We start from the raw sequence: 23,136 nt of genomic DNA, 5'->3' as shown, positions 1-23,136 counted from the left end.
TAAAAAGCCTAATTTTATTAATTTTATAAATAAAACACAGAATGAAGGTAAGGCACGCCTGAAACGTTAACGAGTTGTTTAGTTTCTATACAGTCACATGTATCACCTGTATGTAATATTTGCAGTATTTTCATAGTGTCATTAAATTTCTTTAAAGATATCTCTGGACTTTGTAAACCTTGGCTTAATCTGTTTGCAGGAACAAGAACAGATTCGGACAAGCGCATCGGCCTCGAACTTAAATATCCTGGTTCAAAGGGCAACAGACCAAATGCTGACCATTTCTGGCCTCCTCACAGAAGGGGGCCATTAAATCAGAAATAAAATGCGTACAGATGTTCAAAGAATTTAGCCGAGTAGCACAAAATAATTCGAATAGCAGGGTGAATAATCTTTTTTACGACCACTCTTAGTACGCTTCAAGCAATTCAGCACTCGAGAATGACTTCAGGTGTGGTCTACATCGCCCAAGGGTCAACAATTGTTCATCCGAAATTAGAAACACCATTTTGGTATTGAGGCCGAAGGTAGAATTCGCCTAAGCGAAAGGGAACACGGGCTCTCAACTTTTTATTATTCTTTGTTTGTCTGCTGTCGTGTGGGCTAATTTTGGTGCCTGTAGAATGATTAAAGCTTTCACTTTTTGTATTTGTGAAAATCGATGATCTATTTTCCCTATAGAGGTATTGGTAACGTTTTCAGACCAAAACGTTGTAAACTGACTTCTGCTTTTATTTTTTCCTTACGAAAGGGAATGGTCCATGTTTAACATGGACCATTCCCTTTTCAACGCTCCTACCGCTGAACGTCGATAGGATCATAAACTACACACTGGCTCGCCTAGTTCGTATACATGTCATGGGGTTATCTGGGGCCTTGGGAAATCACTCCAGATGCATCTATACACCAAGCTGTGTCACCTTACGCTTCCTGCATGCAGTGGTGTAAAGAAAACATTATAATAAAAAGCATTTTGTTTTGTCTGGGATCCAGGAGAAATATTTCCATGCCTTTTGTGACTTATATAGCTGAAAAAGAGTATTGTCTGACATAATCATCTGAATGTTTAGATAGATGCGCCGGTATTTTCCCGTTTGATATTAATTTTCATCGAAAAGTCATCTTTTTACATCGTTAAGATAAACTCCTTATCAGGTCTTCACTTTTTTGTTTTTCACCGAGGTAAGTGCAGAATACAAACAAATCTCTTTTTTTTCTAATTCGTTTATCGAAAATGTTAACGGCTAACTAGAAAGGAAATCGGTTGTACTGTGAATGTATATGTCCAATCTAAAACACCGAGAGTGTGAAAAACAGTATATTTATACCAGTTATCTTGTGGTTAGAGGTCGAAGATTCATCTTCGTTTAGGGAATTCTTCATCTCCGACATGTTTATGGCTTGTTTGGTCTGACTGGTGACTTTTACATTGATCATCCCCCACCAAATTGTTTAAAGGTGTCTTATCATGTTGGCAGACTGAAAGCTGGTGCCTCTCACCCATGATGCACAGCGGGAAGGTTTCTCACGAGATTTTCGGGGGAATATCTTTTGTAGCTTTTGTAACGTCTTAAGTTATATAGCAAACTATTTATCAAAGTCAACCACCCGCAGCGTAACCCCATGTACAAACTTTCAGGTGTCTTAACGAGAAGTTTGATTTAAAGCGCAGAGCGGTTTAATCATAAAATTGCTTTTAGTCATAAAGTCGAGTAACCATTGAAGCGTGACTCTTTATAACAAAATGTATTGGGAAAGTCGAAAGGAAAAATAATATAGTATGTATGTATGTATGTATGTATGTATGTATGTATGTATGTATGTATGTATGTATGTATGTATGTATGTATGTATGTATGTATGTATGTATGCATGCATACATGCATGCATGCATGCATGCACAACAACGAACAACCTGTACAACAACGAAGGGTTGACTGTACCTGCCGCTATACTACTGTCACTTGCACATAAAAAGTTTTCCCCGTTCGCAATGTCATTTCAATGACATACTGGCTACGGCCTAGCGGTTACAGTATGGCAAGAGTCCAACAAACGACTGAAAACAGGTAGCTTCAACCTCTCAGTTATGTTAAACAACCCTACAGTTAGAACTCAGTCGCACGAATCAAAACGATACTCAACATGTTTCTGAAGACGTCGATGTAAAAATACATTCTGCACGACTCACCACAGTAATGAATTACTTGTGGTAACGTGAAATATCCTGACACAGTACTTCTTCGTGATTCAACATATCAGAATCATCGGTACAGACACAATACTATCGCCGTCATCGGTACAGACATAATACCATCGCCATCATCGGTACAGACATAATACTATCGCCATTACATTATATTCGGGTCAGTGTCACTGATCTATACAGGAACCCAGTTAAAGGGACGCAGTAGGTAGGAATAAAAAGCACAAAGGTGTCTGGTTTCTGGAAATTCTCAGACATATCGCGAGACGTTTTTATAAATGCGCCTTAGACTATTGAAACAAATTCGCCGTCCTGAGGGTGTTCTTTTTATATATTACCGTTTGACCAGCTTGTGAGAACCTTGGAAAATGGTGATAGCTGTAGATGGGCAAATAGAGTACATAACTTTAAGACCAGCTTACAAACAGAACAGATACAAAAGAAACTACGACTCTTTCTTTAGATCCATCAGAATTGTATGCTAATGAGAAACGTCAGCTCTAAGAAAGCCCCAGGGTTCAGTTAACCCCTACGCAATGTATGGTCGCCGCTGTTCGAGTTCATGGCCAATCTGAGAAGGTAGGGCCCGGCAAAGTACAATGTAAACATCAAAAAATAATGACAGCGTCGCCTGTAAAAAGACATAATTCGAATGGGTTTCACGTAGGTCGCAGGGCAGTGTAGGTTTACTTTTTCAAACAGTATGACCCGGTCAGGTCATTCTGGGGCAAAGTCCCTGGTCGATGGCTCTGGTTGACTGACTCACAATTAGGACATGCGAACAAGAGGTCGGGCTAACTGGAGCAAGTCGGTGCGCTTAGCGAATGCATAGTTGTCGCCTTGGTGTGGATAGAACCTTCTGTTGGCATTTATTGCTTCCGTGGACGTTAACTTTTACTTTTGGTGAAAACATACTGAATTTTAAAAAAAAACCACGCACTTTCTCTTGAGAAGCTTATTCGTACAATCGTCATCGTGTAGTCTTGCTTCATCATGAATGGATTTAGACAACACCAAGGTAAACATCCTGCTGAGGTTTGTCGGAAAAATACTAGTGGTTTATATCTTGTCATTCGGCACGTTCGTCAGTTACAAGTATGTTTACCGTCTGACTACATTGTCTATTCTGAATGATTTTACCCATTCAGTAAATTCTCGATTGGATTCGAACTCACAACGTACAGCGCCCGGTCACCTAGCGAAGATACCACTGTCAAAACCACTTGGCTATATCTCGACCCTTAAAGACAGTGGTCCAATAACCGAATTAGAGTTGTTATTAAAATATTTTAATAACAACTCTCCCCCCCCCCCCCGCACACACACACGCTGTAGAGTTCATGAAGCACACACAAGCGCTCGCTCACAAATTTTATCAAAGCGATGATCCCAGTCAACGGACTGTCATCAGTCTATGCTGATGATCTAATGCAACAGATGGCGAGCAATTACTCTCAGAGCACACCTTGACTACACACCAGCACATACCCTCAACTTATGAGAGCATTGGATATTTTAATATGTAGCCCAGAATCTTTGAAATTGCAAAGGCACTTGTCACATTCAAGTAGTTCCTAGCCCAAACATTCAATTGTAACCTTGCAAGTACAATTCAACGTCCATGACAATGAAAGATTTGACTTATTTCGGATTTTATTTATTTACCTTGGGGCGATAACGACGTTGTGTGGATTTCGTCCGTTTTGGCAACGGTTGTGGCTGACCGCCACTTGGTTTCAGTCAGAATTGATTTAATGTTGTCTTGGCAAGGTTTTTCTCTGACATCTGCTGTCGGTCAAATCTGACCCCTGACCCAGGAACCGCCGGAGAATATAACCCGTGTTTTGAGATCGAGCTTGAGCACACAAACAAACCCATATGTCTTGATGGACTTGTCTAGGAGGCTGTTGACAGATCCTGGATGAGAAACCATCTATTCCAACAACTTATGGTTTCGAGAAAAACATCTTTTATTAAAAAACATGCCCTTTCACTCCACAGTGTCCGCAGAAACAGTTATTTGTAGGTCACAGTGTATAACAGAATGGTGAAACCGCCATTATGCATTGTCACTCTTGCACATTTTCAGATAACAGGTCTTCCCGCTTTTATCTTTTCTTTCTTGGTGGAAGAGTTTAAATATATGCTGAGCTGAAATCAAGTAAAGAGAATTTCAGATAAAGCATTTCACATGATGTATTAAATGACCTGTCCTCTCCCTGCGGTCATTACTAAACCGCCCTATGACCTCTCAAGGATGCATAATTGGTCAAAAGGTCAGATATGTAATGATGTTCCGATAACAGAGTTGCTGCTCTTATTTTTTCTTCAAAACAGTCTAATAAAGAGTAATTATGTTTGACCACCTTGACCATGTTGTACGATTGCAATGCTTCGAACTCATGGGAATGTTTTGGTGTCTTGTCTAACAAAATTAAAGATTAAACGCAGAAGCTCAGACTGACAGCACCTAAAGATAACCCCCCCCCCCACGATATTGAAATTCTGATATTGCCTTAAGGCAAATATCCTGTTGCTCGTTTAAGACGTATATATATTGACCCAAATAATTCGACATTACATTGAAGCAGAAGGCTAGTAAGGGCGCTTTACGCATAAAATTTTCGGTTCCCACATTTTTACTTGGATAGCCACCTCAGTCTGACCCTTGATGAATTGAACTGTTGGAAGACTTTGAAAGGATTTAGGTCGATCTTTTGCGGCAAATCTCGACCAGTTTCTCTGCTGTCATTGATTGATGAAACCGAGAAAGCTCACCCCGTTAAGTTTTGTAAAATAAACATGGGGGACCTTTATCTGGAACTCAGGGAGTGTCCGCTGTCAACCGTAACTTGATCGGTTGATTTTTTTTTTTCTGCTGACGCTTTGTCTGAGATGTGGACACGACCCAGATTGGTCCAATTTTGCCGATTACCTTGGTGCGAAAGACTCGAAAGAGCCGTGAGTTGGTGGCAGATCTCTCAAACCTATAGTACGTCCTGAGGGCGCTCTTACATGTTTGCTGATGACATCACGTGTATGGACCATGTAAACTTGTGAAAGGCGTCTTAAAACAGCCGTGGATCTTGGTCTACGTCTCCCGATTACTCCCTGCGTATACTAGATCACTGAGATCACACAAACAAAAGACTTTCCCCTGGGAAGTTGAAGAAGCAGAAACCCGTCAAGCCAAAACATGCAGATTGTTTTGATATTAGGTATTTTAATAAGATCTGCAGTTCGTTGTTGTGTCGATCATTCTCTCGATGGAATTCATCAGTGTTCCATTGTTGGGGTCAAAAGTACAGGTTGAAGGTCAGCATATTCTGGCTTTTCTCAACGGTCAGTGAATTAATGAAGGTAAAAGCTGAAAACTTTTTGCTTAAGCTGACCCAAATTAAGGGACATGAAGGAACTGGGATATAGTTACGCTCATGTTTACTATGTATGTCTTCCATTATCACATGTTTGGATGTTTCGTTGCTGACTCTGCCAGGAGGTCTCCCCTTTCAAATGTGCAAAGTCAAAAAACATTTTATTGGACATTTTTATAACTATAAAGCTCACGCACCTGTTTAGTCAAAACGAACAAATATCAAAGCCTACCCCGTCGGATCGCATAGGGACTGGTCAGTTACTTCGGCCTGGGGGGGGGGGCGGTGGATTATTTTTTGCCGACGTCCAAAGTGGCTGACCCCCCCCCTATTCCAAATTTTGAAAACAGGGTGACCTCCCCCCTATTCCTAATTTCGAAAACAGGGTGACCTCCCCCCCCCCCATTCCAAATTTCGAAAACAGGGTGACCCCCCAGGGGGCGCGACATAGGTAAAACAAAAGGTGGACATAAATTTTTATATATATATATATATATATATATATATATATATATATATATATATATATATATATATATATACGTATATATATATTATATTTTACATTTTACATATATTCATATTTTAAATAGTCATTCTATGTTTTAATGAAATTGTTGACATGTCAGTTGTAAGATAGGAATTTCAAAGTGTCAATCTTAAAGTTTGAATACAGTACATTTTGAATGAGCTGTATTTTGAATGAGCTGTGAATGTATTTCACACTTTCTATGCTTAACCAGATGTCCTGAGTATCAAAGAGGAAAAAGCAGTGAATCAAAAACTTTGATGGGTGTTAAGGGACCGTTCAGTTTTTACGGCTGGGGGGGCCGGCAAAATCTTGTCGCCGGTTTTCAAAAAAAATATAGACCCCCCTGCATTTTTCGTGAAAAAAAGATGACCCCCCCCCTTTGTCAGACTAAAAAAATTGATGACCCCCCCCCCCCCCCCCGCTTAAAAATAACTAAAACCCATATGTCAAATTTACCCGCATGGTTTGGATTTGAACTCCGGTACGCGGCGCACTTTATTCGTGTAGCAGAGATGCCAGTGCACAAACTTCTCAGCCACATCCATTGAAACGTCTGTTAATTAGGATGACTGTAAGGCAATTTTTAACTTCATTTCCATAGACAACTCATGTCCATGGACATTGTATAAAGTGAACTTTATTGGAGTGGTTCGCCAAAGGCAGCCCTCCGGTTAAGAGGGTCATCGGCCATTACGTAAAGTCAACTTTATTCTAGTGGGCCACCAAAGGTGGCCCGCCGGTAAAGAGGGTCGATCATGGCTATTGCATAAAGTAGACTTTACTGGACAGGGCCGCTGAAGGCGCACGGCCATTAAGATTGCCGTGGGGTATTACATAAAGTCAATTTATTGGAGTGGGCCGCCGCAAGGCGGCCCGCCGGTAAAGAGGGTCGATCATGGCCATTGCATGAAGTAAACCTTATTGGAGTGGGCCGCCAAAGGCGTCTGCCCGTTAAGAGGGTCATGGGTAATACATAATGTATATTTAGTGTAGTGGGCCGCCGAAGGCGGCCCGCCGGTAAAGAGGGTCGATCATGGCAATGGCATAAAGTGAACTTTATTGTTGGTATTATGTTTTTGAAAATGGTGGTGACCCCCCCCTTTCCTACCAGTGAAAAAGCGATGACCCCCCCCTTTGCGGATTTCCAAAATTTTGATGACCCCCCCCCTGGATTTTGCCGGGCCCCCCCGGCCGTAAAAACTGAACGGTACCTAAGACTTGCCAACCATCCAATTAAATCTCCTGAGGAGCCATAGAGAGCTTTTTTAGCCAAATCTGATGTGTACAGTGTCTGAGAGGACCTTTTCTTGTAACATTGAAACCATAAAAGCACAGCTAATAATGACAAAAACTGCCTTTTTAACTGTTATTTTGTTCATAAAAAGCATCTTTCTACAGAAAACCTGTGAAACAAAGGAACATAATTGCATCAATGAGAAGGAAAGATATCTTGTCATTTTTCTATCTCTAAAATAAGTCACTGTATCAAATATATATTGTGAAATATTTGTGCATGTTGCTTTCTCATACTGAATTCTCATAGAGAGAACAGAACAGTATCAGGAATTTGTCATCCTTTTCATATGAAATGCAGATTTCATAATGGTTCACTTTCACTTAGCAAACATCAAGATATCTCTGATTTATTAAAGTATGGCGCCCGAAGGGCGCGCCGAAAAATATGAAACATCCTGATATCTCTGATATATATGCCTTGTATATTAAAGTCATGCACCAGAAGGGCATGCTGAAAAATGTCTGATATATTAAAGTAATGAGCTTGAAGAGCACGCTGAAAAATATTGAACATACAGATATCTCTGATGTATGTATGCTTGATATGTTAAAGTTGGGCGGCTAAAAATATGACTAATTATTAACGTTAGTTACTCGCCCGAAGGGCGCGCTGAAAGATACAACTGAATTACGAAATTTGTGGCTGACACTAGCATTTTAGGCAATGATGAGCCTGTGTCAAAATTCAAAAACACACTGACCCCCCCCCCCTATGGGCATTTCAAAAACATGGTGACCCCCCTATCACCAAAGTCAAAAACAAGGTGACCCCCATGAATCCACCGCCCGCCCCCTAGGCTGAAAAAAACTGACCAGTCCCTTACAATTGCGATCGTCAAAAACGTTTGCAAGATGTAGTTATGAGATAAATCACAGAGTATATCTATTTTAAAGTTTTTGGGATCAGACTGTCTAGATCATGACCGTTCCATCTCATTTGGTGACCAGGGCATCATTGTATTTCTTTCCAGCGATTACTTTACATTCCACTGAACTTGTCAGAAAAGATGGATATTAACTCAGCTGTTATAGCGTTTTAAGAGTTACCAAGGCCGTAGCCTGCTGGTTTCGAGGAAGGGGCACGGTGCCCTCCAAGGAATTTTCTAGACTGTAAATATGTAAATTTATGTAAATTTTCCGAACAAGGGAACAGCCAAGGTATGGAGATTGCATAACTTGGTGGTGTTGTTGTTATTAAGTTATTCAGGAAAATAACAACATCGAACGAGGATACCTGACCATATATTTTATGAACGATACCAGTACGTATAATATTGCGAGTGTGTGTAGTCTGTTTATCATGGGCACCGAAGGCAATATTCTGCAACAAAATCAACGAATATACACCCTTTTAATGAGGATTATGGTAGTGGTGGTAGTAATGATGGTGATGAAGAGGAGGAGGAGCATGATGATGGTGGTGGTGGTGGTGGTGATAAAGAAGACGACGATGATGACGACGATGATGATGATGATGATGATGATGATGATGATGATGATGATGATGACGACGAGGAGGAGGAGCAGGAGGAGGAGGAGCATGAGGAGCATGAGCAGGAGCAGGAGGATGGTGGTGGTTGTGGTGGTGATCATGGTTATGATGAAGATGAAGATGATGATGATGATGATGATGATGATGACGACGACGACGATGTAGCTTTTCAATGAATAACTCTGAATTCATTGACTATCTCGCTATGATTTATCCTCCAGAATTGGAGATTAAAGAAACTACAGAAACGGCCTTTTCTGCTTCATATCTGGACATTTTACTAGAATTTGACTCTAATGGTCACCTTTCTACTAGGCTATATGACAAGACAGATGATTTCAACTTAGTATAATCAATTTTCCACAGCTCATTGGTAATGTTCCACTCTCACCAGCTTATGGGGTATACATTTCCCAGCTTATTCGATATGCAAGAGCATGCAGTTCATATGGTGATTTTGTAGAGAGACATGGCCATCTCTCTTAGAAACTGTTAAATCAAGGTTATTACACCAGAGCAAGACTTGTCTCTACATTCAAACGCTTTTTTGGCAGGTATCGCAAGCTGGTAGATAACTACAATATCTCTCTCCGACAAATGATCGCTGTTGGCATCGGTGACATGGGGCCTTAGTTAGTGACCACTACCTATCTGACTTATAGATTGATATATGGCGGGTGCCACATGTGGGGCAGGATGCGCTTACTATTTTCGAAACACCTGACATCACTTCTTAGTCTTGTGGCCAGAGGTCCATATATCTTTCTTTCATGAATTTGACTTTGTTTGTGTACCGTCTATTTACTGTCTATTCTGTGCTGTTTTGTGTCAATGTTTACAACTATTGTCTTACGAATTCTGACCTAGTGTTATTGGATTATGGATTGGTATGATTGCGATTATTATATAATATGCTGACAGGCTACAGCTGGTGTTCCAACATGCTCTGGGGAGGAGAACAAGAACTTGCCATTGACATTCAGAACAAAAATGATTTAAAAAATAATTAAAAGTAATGTTACAGCTACCGGGCCTCTAAAGATCACTGACGCATGCGCAGAGAGAGAGAGAGAGAAAGAGAGAGAGAGAGAGAGAGAGAGAGAGAGAGAGAGAGAGAGAGAGAGAGAGAGAGAGAGAGAAGAAGTACAATCCTCTCCGAAGGCACCTACTCATTCGTACGCTGTTCATCAAGAAGATTCACAGCCATAAATACTTCATTTTGAAAAAAGTTTGACTCAAGCAGTGCATGGCTTGTGTGGGGGAGGTTGATTGTTTTGCCTTGTTGTCATTTTCCTCTTAGCTGACTGATATTGAGGCGTTTTATTTGCCAAGTTACATGTATCTCACCGATGTCAAGAGATACGTGCACATGTATCAAACGCTGCTCAGCCGAAGAGGGAGGGCACGCTAAATACACACGGTTGATAACGCTTCGTTTTAGCGTGTTCTGATAATCTGAAGTCCTACACTGAGTAAATTGTTCGGCGTGGCCCAGTTTTGAAAGTAAGCGCCATACATTTTTCACTCGGGGCGGCCGTAGTGGTTGTTCGAGTTCGGCAAAAGGACGCAGCTGAGTGCGGGGGTTGGATTACCCAGCTGATCCGTCTCTCACCACCTTTTGATGTGACTAACAAAGCGAATCGGTGTTCGTTGTAAATCAACAAGAAAGCGTCGAAACGCGAGGAGGCCGGTCGTTATCAGTAACGTTTCTAAAGTGTTCTAAAGTTCTAAAGTGTTCAACAAGTACGGTCAATTGGGTTATCCGTTCTAACAACATGCTCGGGCAATTTGGGAGATTAAAATCCGTTCGCTGCATTATTTATCGACCAGGAGCAAAGAGCAAGAAACTAAGAATCGGAGAGTTTGTTTCTAGTTTAACCAACGATTCAATCATTCATTTTGTGGTCGACAGACGTGTTCTGCGACCCTGCCCGGAATGACGTTGTGCCTGTAGCGTCGATCGATAGACTCTCCCAATCGATGGACTGCCCATGGAGCTTACCTCCGTGTACAATCTCAATAATCGTGCCTAGATTTGTCTATTTTTGATCGAAAACCTTCTTTCATATTGGAAACCACATTTAAAACCACATTTTAATGTTGCCCATCACGGTACATATCATAACCCTGATATATTTACGATTTATATGCAAAAATGACGTTGCCTTTTGAAATTTCAGAATAATGATCCTCGACCATCCTCCATAGTATCACATTATGTTAATTAGTCGCATACTTATTCATCTGCATACCCCACATACAAATAATTGAAATTAATGTAATTGTGGGCATTTGAATGAGATGAGATGCATCACACCAATTCGATCATGAAGTTTTTTGAAATCATAGTTTTCTTAAGATACTGTGAATACAGATATAGTGAATATAGTGAATTCAAGATGCTGTATTATATCATATTTTCGTTAATGCTCAAAAAGTGTCGATGACCGCTCTGAGAGTGGAAAATCGTTGATCGCAACGGATATAACTATCACAGTCTAATCCCTCTAATCCAGCTTGGCAATTCATTTCAAAAATACCAAGCAGGTGATTTAGATCAACTTAAATTTGAAGGTGTAGACTAACTTCATTTGAAAATAATATGCAATTGTAAGGCGATTGTCGTTATAGTCTGATTCGGTCGGTTCAACTATATATTCAAGAGAACTGGCAACCACTATCTTCATCGTCTGTTGTTGTTTTTTTTCGATTTACTCTGTACGCCAAGTTAACTTATTCCGAAACCTGACCGGCAACAACGTTGAACGCAAAGGCACATACTGGTTGACACCCTTCTTTTCAGCACGAGTTACTGCACTGTATAGATAGAGTGTTTGCACTTTTTGTTTGTATCTGGATGGTGTGCCTAGCAAGTTAGACTACTCAGACTACTGGAGTTTCTTCTCAGTGACATGCAGGCCATGCATGCAACGAACTGTCACGCGACATCGCGAGGTCAAGGGTTATCTCGAGATCTATCCGCGTGTTTAACGGTCTGAGTGGACATACGTGTTTTTAATATTTGCAGACACAAGGCTGCTGATAGTCGACTGATATAAAGGCAAAGGAAATCAAAATAGACATAATGTTTTTTCTTTAGAACAGGACTTGATTTAGAAATTATCAAAACTGCCTGCCAAACCGCAGTGTCACACATGGATAAATAAATGGACGAATAAGTTGGGACCCATTACGGTGATGGATAAGCAGAACCGGTGCAAAGTTCGTCAAGGAGCGCACAATTTTGACTGCATACCTACACGTCAGATTTCACTTGTGGGTTCTGCTGACCTGGTTTTCTCCTGGGATTGATGTCAAAGTGAAAGCTCTGCTTCAGCAGCGAGCGACTAGCAAAACTTTTGAAGAACTTTTGTATGTGTGACTTTGGGGTCATTCATGTGAACGTGAAGACGGACTATAATTTTGGACATTCGCCTATCTTATCAGGCATGCGTGTAAGCGTTGTTGTAGAACGATCTGAGCAAGCAAATATCTAATGCCGTAATGATAACGAACATGCACATCTAACCTCTGTGACACACCTGCGTTGAATTCAAATAGTACAGTGGTCGGTTTTTGTAGGTCTAGATCAAACACTCTATAAGAGCGACCGTCGTCCTGGATACGGTCTGTCACGAGTCGTATATGGGTCGGATCAGGAGATGACTTGCATAATACTTTCAGGAAAGTTTGGGAGGCGGTTACCTTGCAAAAGGTGAAAGACATGTATATTCAAGTTATTTTGAACCCTAATACAAAAGCAGAGTTGTGATGACTTGCACGCTAGTGATATACTTTCAGGAAAGTTGGGGAGGAGGTTACCTTGCGAAAGTTTAAAGACATGTATATACAGTTATTTTGAACCCAAATAGGCCTCCCTGCATCCGATCTGTCGTGTTATGACTCTGGTGATGGGTAACAGTCGATTTATGATGACCTTCCGTATATTCTTTGAAGGATAGGGTTGGCTGAAATTGCAATTAAAAATTCAAAACTTCATAACGAGTCATGTTTATCGCTAAACGTTTTCAAAAAGAAAAATTCGTCGCGAACACGCGCAGTTACACGCATGAAATATACATGGGACAGTCCGGGAACGTGCTCGCCTTGACATGCAAACGATCGATGACATACGGTAATGAAGCCAAAAAACTCCAATTGTGCAGGCTTGAAAGAAGGCAAAATCCTTGAGAATATCATCTATTAGGTGAGTCATAAACTTATTATGATCGAAAAAGGGCACAATATGATCAATCACAGAGTGGCCCTGATATAGACACAAGAAATTTCGATAGAGAGACAGCTGTCCGTTCTGTCGGGACCGCGGTACGATCATAATATCGGATTTATTGAAATATAAATGATAGTTATTGGTCTCCTTGAAAATGTAATCATAAAAATGCAGACCATCAATGCGTCGATTTCATGAGTTGTAAAAAACCATGCCATTGTCCGAACACCGTATTCCGTCCCCAATTTCACGATTCTAGAGGAGGGTGTGGGTCAGCTTTTGGGATATTGAGAAAACAGAAAAAAGCTAGGATGGCATATTTTTCTTGCCTCAGTAGGCAAAATTCACGAACAAATATTTTCGTTTTCAAGTTGGCGTTAGGGTCATTCTACTTGTTCTGACACCGGGGGATGATTGTTTTGATTAAGGGGAGACAGGTACGGTCAAAAAGGCGTGGGACAGCGCAGGGGGATTTGTCAAAGGCACCGGTGAAGAGCGTGATTAAAGCCACGGTGTTGATGAGTTAATTGCCCATTCTGCGGACGAAGCAAATGTAATGATTGATACTTGTACCACGACCATGTCAAATGTCGACTCGCCGCGTCGTCACACGATTGTTTTCTGCAGCGAAGTTGGCTCGAAGGTTAAAAGTAGCTTTACGACACTGAACCTTTGCAATACAAACTCCATATCTGATTCACCATATCAATCGCGGGTTGAAAGTTTTGTCCCGCTTCCTGTGCTGTCCGCAAAATAACGTAAATACAGGTCTATAGGCCACAATATGTTCACTGGAATCCTAGATTTCTACATTCGAATTGACGAAACGAGTGTTAGTCCTCTCAAAGCATTGCTAATTCTCAGTGACAACTTCTCTAGCATTAACGTGCTCGGATCCGATGGCATTTGCCCCGTGACAATACTACATGTATTAGTCTTGGTCGGCACTGACAAAGAACAGCTTCAAGGTCACGTCGAGTCACGCTACACAATAAATAGACAACAGAGTGGTCTCTCCCCACCTCTGCTGTCTTTGGCTACACGCAGACACATTAAGACAACAGAGAGAGAGAGAGAGAGAGAGAGAGAGAGAGAGAGAGAGAGAGAGAGAGAGAGAGAGAGAGAGAGAGAGAGAGAGAGAGAGAGAGAGCGCGCGCGCGCCCGGGGTAATTCTTTTTGATGGTTTCACGTTGCACATTTAAGGCGCAAGACACCAGTGCCTCTTCTGCCGCTGCTAAGGCAGAGTTACTTTGCAGTGCAAGTCTTAAAGAAGGATATTCTGTTAAGAGCTAGCAAGCCTTGACCCTAGGACTATTTCTGGAACACATTTTCACCCACTACTGACCCATACACCGAACACAAAGACAAGCAAGTTTTACGGACCACAGGAGCTGACAAGTGAGAATTTTCGTCGTCTGTGTTGTATCGGAAAAGTGAATAGCTCGTAGGTGTGTAAAGTACACCCTTCTTTCATTATTGTCCGCGTACCTGGCCCGTTTTCCTATTAAATTCTCTGTTTGCTGGTCGACACTTTTAAATCGTACAGTATTGTTTGCGAGCCTCAGGTACTACAATCGTAAACTGCGCATTGTACATGTACTTTCGCCGATGCTTCGCAAAAATATGACCCCGAATTCCTATACCACACCGTATGCCTTAGAGTGTCGAAACAGACTGATGTACACGAAGTCTGCAAACGGTAAAACATAAAGACGCCACTATGTTTTCAAGGCCTTCAAACTTTAAAAAATACCTCACGAGTCAAATGCACAAACTTGCGTGGGTGGCTAGGCAAATGAATGAATGAAGCCGTGCCAAAACCAAAGATCTCCTTGCAGATTGCTTCCATTTAATATCCTGCCAAGTTATCCTTTGGTATTCGCATGTTGCATTTAGTCTGGAACAATATATTCGGCACAACAAATGAAGACATTCGACAGCAAAAGTGCATTGGTCTTTAGTATCACAGGGAGGAGAGAGAATGTTGAAGTTGATCTTTTTTGGTAATGTCACTGAAATTTGTGACGATCTTGTGTCATTTTATAATACGCCGAAGTACACTGATGCATCGATGATTGATGTAACTACCGACAAAGGAATAAAGGGCGACGTTCCGACCATGCATTGTCACGTTTACGGACTTTAAATACATCGAGTATCAATGGTCAACGGCGATGGTCAACGGCGATGTGGCCCTGATTGACCGATGAAAGTGCTCCTGTTGACGAGCAAAGCACAATATTATTCCATTTCAAAACATAAATAAACAAAATGCTAAGATTGTTAGACAACGCTATATGATAGATGATCTCGTGAGACCAGTACAAGGATGGCCAATTACACAAATCACTGATGGGCTTTAACTTTTGCGAGATTTAAGTCTTTGATACACATATCCTTGCATGATGTAGTGTTGGCCAACAACATTTTATTATTAAAAATTAATATAGATTAAAATATGCTGAAAGGCGTTTCCTTACACGTTCGACAGATTTAGTACATGTACATGTATAGGCATGTATTCTGTTCACACAAACTCCCTTATCATTGAAGGAACTTGAAGTTGACTGTTCGACATGGTGATCAACAGTCAGTATAGGGCAAGTTCAATTTCGCCGAGGTCAAATTTTGCTACCATGCTAATTTTGCATAGAAACCATTGATAGCCTTGACTGAACTAATTGATTGTGGACGGAAAACTGGTACATGCGCACCACACAACCCGCCTAAGCTCTCTAATCACGGAGGTCAGGACGTCGATCAGACCTGGGAACCAAGCCTGCACGTGTGGAAGAAGTACACACAGGCATTGCGGTATCTATTTCCAAATGAGATCTCGAGAAAAGAAATCAAGCAAAAAGGGGTTTGCTGTGAGTTATTCTTGAGCCAAAGTCTCGACCTTTGATAGTCTGCAAAATGAACATGTACACCACATTTCAATGAATGTGAAAACTAAGTAATCTCATGCCTCTCCCTGTGTCGTTTGCTGATGACAAAGAAAATCCATAGGCTGGTGGCGAGTCTGATGAGGGCGCCCTTCATGTGCATCGAATTCGCATTTTCGTCGCATTTTCATGAAAGTTAATTTTTAACATTGTTGCGGGTATTAGGTGAGGTGTGTTTACTTAAATATACCAAGTACAGACCGACTTATAACGTTTACTGAAAATAACGCAAAATCGTTGACCAACAAAATTCGTACTTTGCTCAGGACCGCTGCTCTGCCTGTAACACAAAGCAGGTGGGACACTTTGCAAATATGGTGCCAGTTATAATAGTGACCCTATTCAACTTGAAAGACATACATACATACATACATACATACATACATACATACATACATACATACATACATACATACATACATACATACATACATACATACATACATACATACATACATACATACATACATACATACATACATACATACATACATACATACATACATACATACATACATACATACATACATACATACATACATACATACATACATACATACATACATACATATACATTCATGTATATGTATATATGTATATACATACATATCTATGTGTGTGTGTGTGTGTGTGTATTATGTGAACTAATCATGTGGTTTTTCAAGCGACCGAGTGCTTTTTTAATCTATTCATCATGCCCTTCTACCGTCGGCATATGTCAACAGGTGTCAGGTGGTAGTAACTTTAATGAGTACACGGAGATTTACTGAGACTCTTCAGAAAAGTGCACAGAGCATAGCGTTTTCAAACCCAGAACAAATAGCACTGTCTATGGTAGTGTCCTCTTCAAAATATAACTGTGGAGTAAAGTTTTTGTGATCGGTCGATCGATTGACATGGGGCAGGAGGCGGCGTCGGAAACTGGGCCGCAATCAACACGGCCCTCCCCGAACCGGCTACCTGTTATTGTATAACGTTTGGTACGATGTCTCGATGGAATCGCACTACTTTGGCGACAACACATCGTTTTAAATTAAACCGTCACGGATATTACTCGCTGTGAAGGTTAGCGTGCGAAAGGTTAAACGATAGCATTATTTCACAGGGCAGATTCATCGGTATTCATCGGCGAGGCGAGCGCTGACGGGGAAGTGGATTTCTCGAAGGTTACTGAGATTTTTGTATGTCTTTCTTTTCCTTCTTACACGCCAATATAGGTGTCGTTTTGCGCCCCCGCCTCTCAATTTTGAATATGTTTCTATTTCATGTACGAATGATTCTAGTATGAAAAACAGGGTATTCTAGGCACCTTGTTGTATTATCAGTTCTCTGTCATCTCCTGTTATCAAATTGATCATCATTGTGCGCAATGGCGACGCAATGGTACCCCTGTTCTTACATTTTACATCGATTTGGACTAAAAACACGGGAATTGAATTATTATTTTATACCTTTTTTATCCAGTTACGCCAGTCAAAAATAAAACTACATAACAAATGTGAAATCACTGAGGAACACACATACTGACAAATAGTACACAAGGACGAAGTCTCTTCCTTGATAAGGAATCACCTGACACACTGACGATGACATCGATAAGTGTTACAGGGAGACTTAATAGGTAGAAGACAAAGGTGCCCATAATTAGTAGACATTTTACTACCTCAGAACATCATGTATCAGAGCGCATTCCGGGACCCCTAATCTTCAGATAGTTCATCCCTGGTCTAAACTTTGACATGCATTTTTATTGTTCATTCATAAAGCTCTGGTATGGCTGGTCGAGGGGGCGGCATAAATGCAGGCACGGTTTTTAGGTACAGCCAAGATAAGCGAACATCCCGTCAATGTTTCTTATTTTAGAGGAAAACTATTACCCGGTATCATAATCGAGACACAACAAACGACAATAGTTCGACAGTGCGAGAAAAGTCCAACTTTCTTATCGCTTTCCGACGTAGGTACCTGCTGACCCACTTTGTGCGTGAGGCCCAGCTCAGGTGTCCTCGGTATTTATGAGTCCGAGTACGGTCAAAGAAGCTTAGGTTAGGACCGTGTATTGGTAACTTGCCAATTTGCCACCGCTAACATAGCTTCGGTGAATGGAATTTTATTGACTGGAACTACGTACGCGTTGACCGGCGTCGCTTATATGTATTTAGGCCTCGATTATATCTCCTGTGTCGCTATCTCTTGACATGCCACGATCGCCCAATACTGCTACTACACGACCTCTTCGGGTCCAACAAATACCGAGGATGCTTCGATCCGTGTAATTTCCGTGTCAAAGGTCCTCATGACAGTTAATGTGCCCATCAATACCAAACTATAGTTGTGCATTTACCTTCAAAGCACAAACATACATGTGCTTGTCTCTCGCAGTTACACAAGAATCGCAGTTATTTCAACAGCAGTTTAATAAGAAGCCAACACGTCTAAGTTGTCAGGGACTACTCAGTGACAGCCTGATACAGACGACACTAAAGGCTGTCTCGATAATCATGTCAACAGGTGGTGTTTTCGTAAACTTTTAAAAACAGTGATAATTTCTTTAAAAATGTTCAGTAACAGCAGTATTGACATTTATTGGATATTTGTTTCGTTTCCCGCTCGTGATACACGCCCCGACGCATCTCGAAATACACCTGTATGAGTTCGAGTTGCCCTTCGTATCGAAGACAATTGAACTTTTGTCCGGACGGAAATTATACTAAGTGATGTGAAGTATACAAGAAAACGAATGAAAACCAATCCTGCTCGATTCGTTGACCAGTTGGTCATAAAATATCAAATATATGGATAAATTATAATCACCAACAATCATGCAAATGACCATAGAGGGCAGCCTCTCTCTCTCTCTCTCTCTCTCTCTCTCTCTCTCTCTCTCTCTCTCTCTCTCTCTCTCTCTCTCTCTCTCTCTCTCTCTCTCTCTCTCTCTCTCTCTCTCTCTCTCTCTCTCTCTCTCATATCCGTCTAGGATGGGACCACTTTCCCTGTTTTTTTTCGAATAAGTTTCAATTTACCTCCAGACATCAAACAAGTAAAAAAGCTTTATCTGTTGTGTGGGCTGCACAAGAGAGGGGGAAGTTCGTACATCCTGTACGTCTATGGAAGTCAAGCTAAATACAATGTCAAATCGATCTGAAAAATATAAAGTCTTAAGTGTCTCAGCACTGCCCCTCATGATTGAGTTTGCCTCGATCAAACTACAATAATGGTGTGTTTTTTCACCCAACGTCAGCAGACGCATGGATCTTCCAGGTCTACGCACATCATTTGACCGTAGAATCATGTACTGGCTTTTTACCTCTTTAGCTGCATGCTGGTTTGATGGGTTTTCCATCGTGAAGTATTGATTGTTACTCAAGCAGTAGTTGGTTTAATTAGACAACCAGTCAGCCGGGTTTGGAAAGTCGAAGCACACAGTATGACTTTTTTCTGAATAGTGCCATGTTTGGCTGTTGGAAACGAATAGTAATGGTGATGGTTTGAGACAGCTAATGATTAAGTCAGTCATAAGTTTATTTGTTGGAACGCAAATTACTTTTTTAAAGACTTTACAACAGTATAATTTTAATAGTATAGCAGAATATAATGTAATTCTTTTTGACTCCGCTGAGTTGCAACGTCAATTCTATTTGTTTCAGATTTGATTTTTTTTTCAAAATTAACGTTGAGGGCGCTTGATAGCTCAAAAATTTGCCCGCGAGAAATCTTGGTTCTTGTCAACGGCGTTAAAATCTCTTAAAGTTCTGATTCGAATAGGGAATGTTCAGCTCAACGTTATCATGTCCCCTTTAGGAAATGAATCACAAACTTGCACATTGAGTATCTTGTAAGCAGCCTTATTGAAAATGTACTCTTGAAACGCCTATGACGCAAAGGGTCAGCAATAACAACCTTTATTATTTTATCAACTTTGTGGAGATGTGTTTGATATCGTCGTACTGCAAGTGAAATATTATGGAGGAAAACGCATCTTTTTACTACCACCAAAATGTGCGGTTTGAGTCCAGAGTACAGAAGAGCAGACGACAAAGACGGTAAACCGAGATGGCCTTAGACGTTGATAGAAAGCTTCATAATGAGTGAATTTTGAGACTGCACAGTCACAAAGCCATGTCATGTGACCCGGCAAGTTGAAGTTCAGGGAATCGTGTTCAGAAAGGCGACTCCATCTGTAGCTGTGCCTACGGTTGTAGACCTTCAGTGGCCATCGGATTTTACGAGAAGTCAAATTGCCGAAATTTACGGTGTTGGTCATGTTCGAATTCAGCAATAACTCTCGTCGTTGCAAGGCGGGTAAACGAAGTTTTGGTACAATGCGAGACATGATGCACGGGCCGCAATGGGAGCGCTGCGCCGAGCCAATTCAGTGTATACGTACCCATGTCGAAATGGGTACCACACGGCACTCCCATGGCGGTCTGAGGGTAACTGCAATAACAACATGACAACAACACATGCATTTATCACATTGTGAAGTAGTTCTCTCCGTAGTTTAAGCACCAGTCCTGAAAAGAGAAAAACAGATTACGAAATTGAAAAAGCGTCGACGTCGTTGAACTAAAATACGGAGCCCGGCACCGAGCATTGTAACATGTTGGAGTTGACAAACTCGTGGAATAGTTACTATCCTTGGCTACGACAGAAACGTGAAGCAGGCGATGGAATGAAAGCTACAACATAGCGACGAATGAATGGCAAATATTGCAAGAAGGGAACTTTTAAGAACACATTTTCAACAGGTTACAGAGCTTTTTAATAAACTCCATGTTTTTACTTGATTATTTTTCCTGACCCATTTTTTCAGTCCTGTTGTCCGAACACCTTCCGTTTCAGCAGTCTATGCTAGCTGAGGGGCCCCTTTTAGCATATTACCTTTTTTGTACAGCCAACATCTGATCATGACGACGCATTGGCGTACCTGACACACTGACATTATACAATGTCATTATTTGACGGGAAATGACGAACTTTGTATCGTGAATTGTGTAATTTGTGACCCTGATAGTACATGTAAGTATATTATAACATTTTTCGAAACAGATCTAGAACGACCTTTATGGGTTCAGAATAATGAATATCACAAGCTAATGAATATCACAAACATCACAGCTTTTTAATTTGGCGAAGTGGGATACACGTACCGACTCGGACATGTTTATGCCTGCTTTCATTCGCAGTCAAAGTTACCGGGGCCGGTAGCTGTAACTCGCCAAAACTCTTTTCAATATTTGTGTCTTGTATTATTTAATTCATCTCCAAAGTTTCTTGTTCTACACCCCAAATCATGTTGAGACACATAGTATTCAGCTTGCAAACTCAGCCTGTACCTGTGTAGACTGCATTCATTTTGTTGACGAGCGAATTCTGGTCCTGGCTAGAGTTAAAACGTCAACAACAGCAGTGCATTTTACACGTATAGATACTGCGTCGACTAGGTAAATAGCTGGAGTAGAACAAGAACTGGCGATTGACATAAGAGATAAAAACAGTGAAAAAAATCCAAACAGTTAAAGCCATGAATATCACGAACATGAATATCATGTCCTTGAAGAGAAAAGTTAATAAGTCAAACTCGTGTCTCAAGGAATGTTGCTCTATTTTGAATAGGTAACCCACTTGACCGTACTTATAAAAAGGTTGTAATTCTTTAAGAGTGTTGGCAATGATTAATATTTGCCTCTTAAAATGTCTGCAAATTAGGTATGATTTACTAGATATCAGCTCTAAAGTCACGGTACTTCACGCCCTCTTAATAAGAAAGGTTGAGGTACCGGTGGAGTCGCGGGAACTCCGCACCTCGTACGGGGATGCCGCCATGATTACTCAGTTGAACCCGACGACAACCTCTTCTATTGGAGGCTGATATAAGGTAGCATGTACCTCGAAAATGAAGGACTTAAACTTTTGCTCAAACTTCCCTCAAATAATATTTCAACCATTCTTTTTTCCAAAATCAAGAATAGAAATCGGGAGTCACCTACGTGCAAATTTTGGAACAAATTACCTAATATCTATATCAATGTTTGAAATTCAAAATGGCCGCCATCCCTGTGTTGGAGAAAATTAAAATTTCCGAAAAACTAAGCCGGTGAAAAGTTTGCTTACACCAAGAGCTTTAAAATGAACCCCAGCAAATGGTAAATAAGAAAAAAACAGTAAAAGTTTGAAAGTCCGAATATCTGTCCCCGAGGCGCATTCTACCTTAATATACTCGACCTAGTTAAACGACGGGCTTATGACGGTGTTCAATACATGTCATGCGAACTCACGCCACCTGAACACAGCTAGTACAGGTACGACCCGTTGTATATCATATTTGTCACCCTACTGCATTAATACCATTATTAATGAAAATAACGCCTCTTGACTGATTTAAGATGAATATTAAATCTTGATTAAATTACAACATTATGCGGCATGCATTCCATTAAATAGCGGTTTTTTGTAAACGACAATGGGCAACTTTTGACCTCTTGGCTCGAAGTCCAGCGAGTGCGTGGGCACAGTAAATTTCGCACAACGACACCATGCACCACTAGATCGAAAATGTAGATTAAAATCGGCCCTACTCTGGCACAACTCCGTGCAATAATGTTACGGGATTATATATTATTGCCTGAATACATGGGTTAATGTGCCCAAGAGCAGGTGACAATTTGCCCAACGCCAGGAGGGCAAATTGTCTCCTACTGCGAGGGCACATAAACCCATGTATTCAGGCAATAATATTTTTATTGAATGCCTCTTCACAGTTAATGCTATATGACATTTAGTTACATGCAGGGCATTTTCAAACAATTTTACCATTATCGACCAGCATCAAACAGATTTTAACGAAAGTCAAAATACAGTGCGCGCATGGATATTTTACGTCTAGCGTTAAGCGTCTACTTTGACGTCGAAAACGTCGACAAGGCTTCACTGGACCGGGTAACCATGGAAACCGGTCAGTACATCGTTCACCGGCCCGCTACCTTCCCGGATGTTCCTATTCAAATCAATGTAATGATATGCACTCACATCAAGGCATGTAATAAATATCACATTACAC

At 41.0% G+C, this 23,136-nt stretch overlaps 2 protein-coding genes across 2 annotated transcripts in view; both read left to right on the top strand.

The window, feature by feature from the left end:
* The window catches only part of LOC139118796 (sulfotransferase 1C4-like), a 57,408-nt gene that overhangs the window by 2,828 nt on the left and 31,444 nt on the right, over positions 1-23,136 (top strand). The gene's annotated exons all lie outside the window — the stretch shown is intronic.
* LOC139118072 (uncharacterized) lies at positions 5,009-9,076 on the top strand. The gene is made up of 2 exons (XM_070681367.1): positions 5,009-5,053; positions 8,768-9,076. Exons 1-2 carry the CDS (start codon positions 5,009-5,011, stop codon positions 9,074-9,076), a joined length of 354 nt encoding a protein of 117 aa, XP_070537468.1.

This window comes from Ptychodera flava, chromosome 19 (assembly GCF_041260155.1).
Source record: "Ptychodera flava strain L36383 chromosome 19, AS_Pfla_20210202, whole genome shotgun sequence".
Classification (NCBI taxonomy): Eukaryota; Metazoa; Hemichordata; class Enteropneusta; family Ptychoderidae; genus Ptychodera; species Ptychodera flava.
The sequence above is the reverse complement of the archived record's forward strand: the minus strand, read 5'-3'. Positions and strand labels throughout refer to the sequence as shown.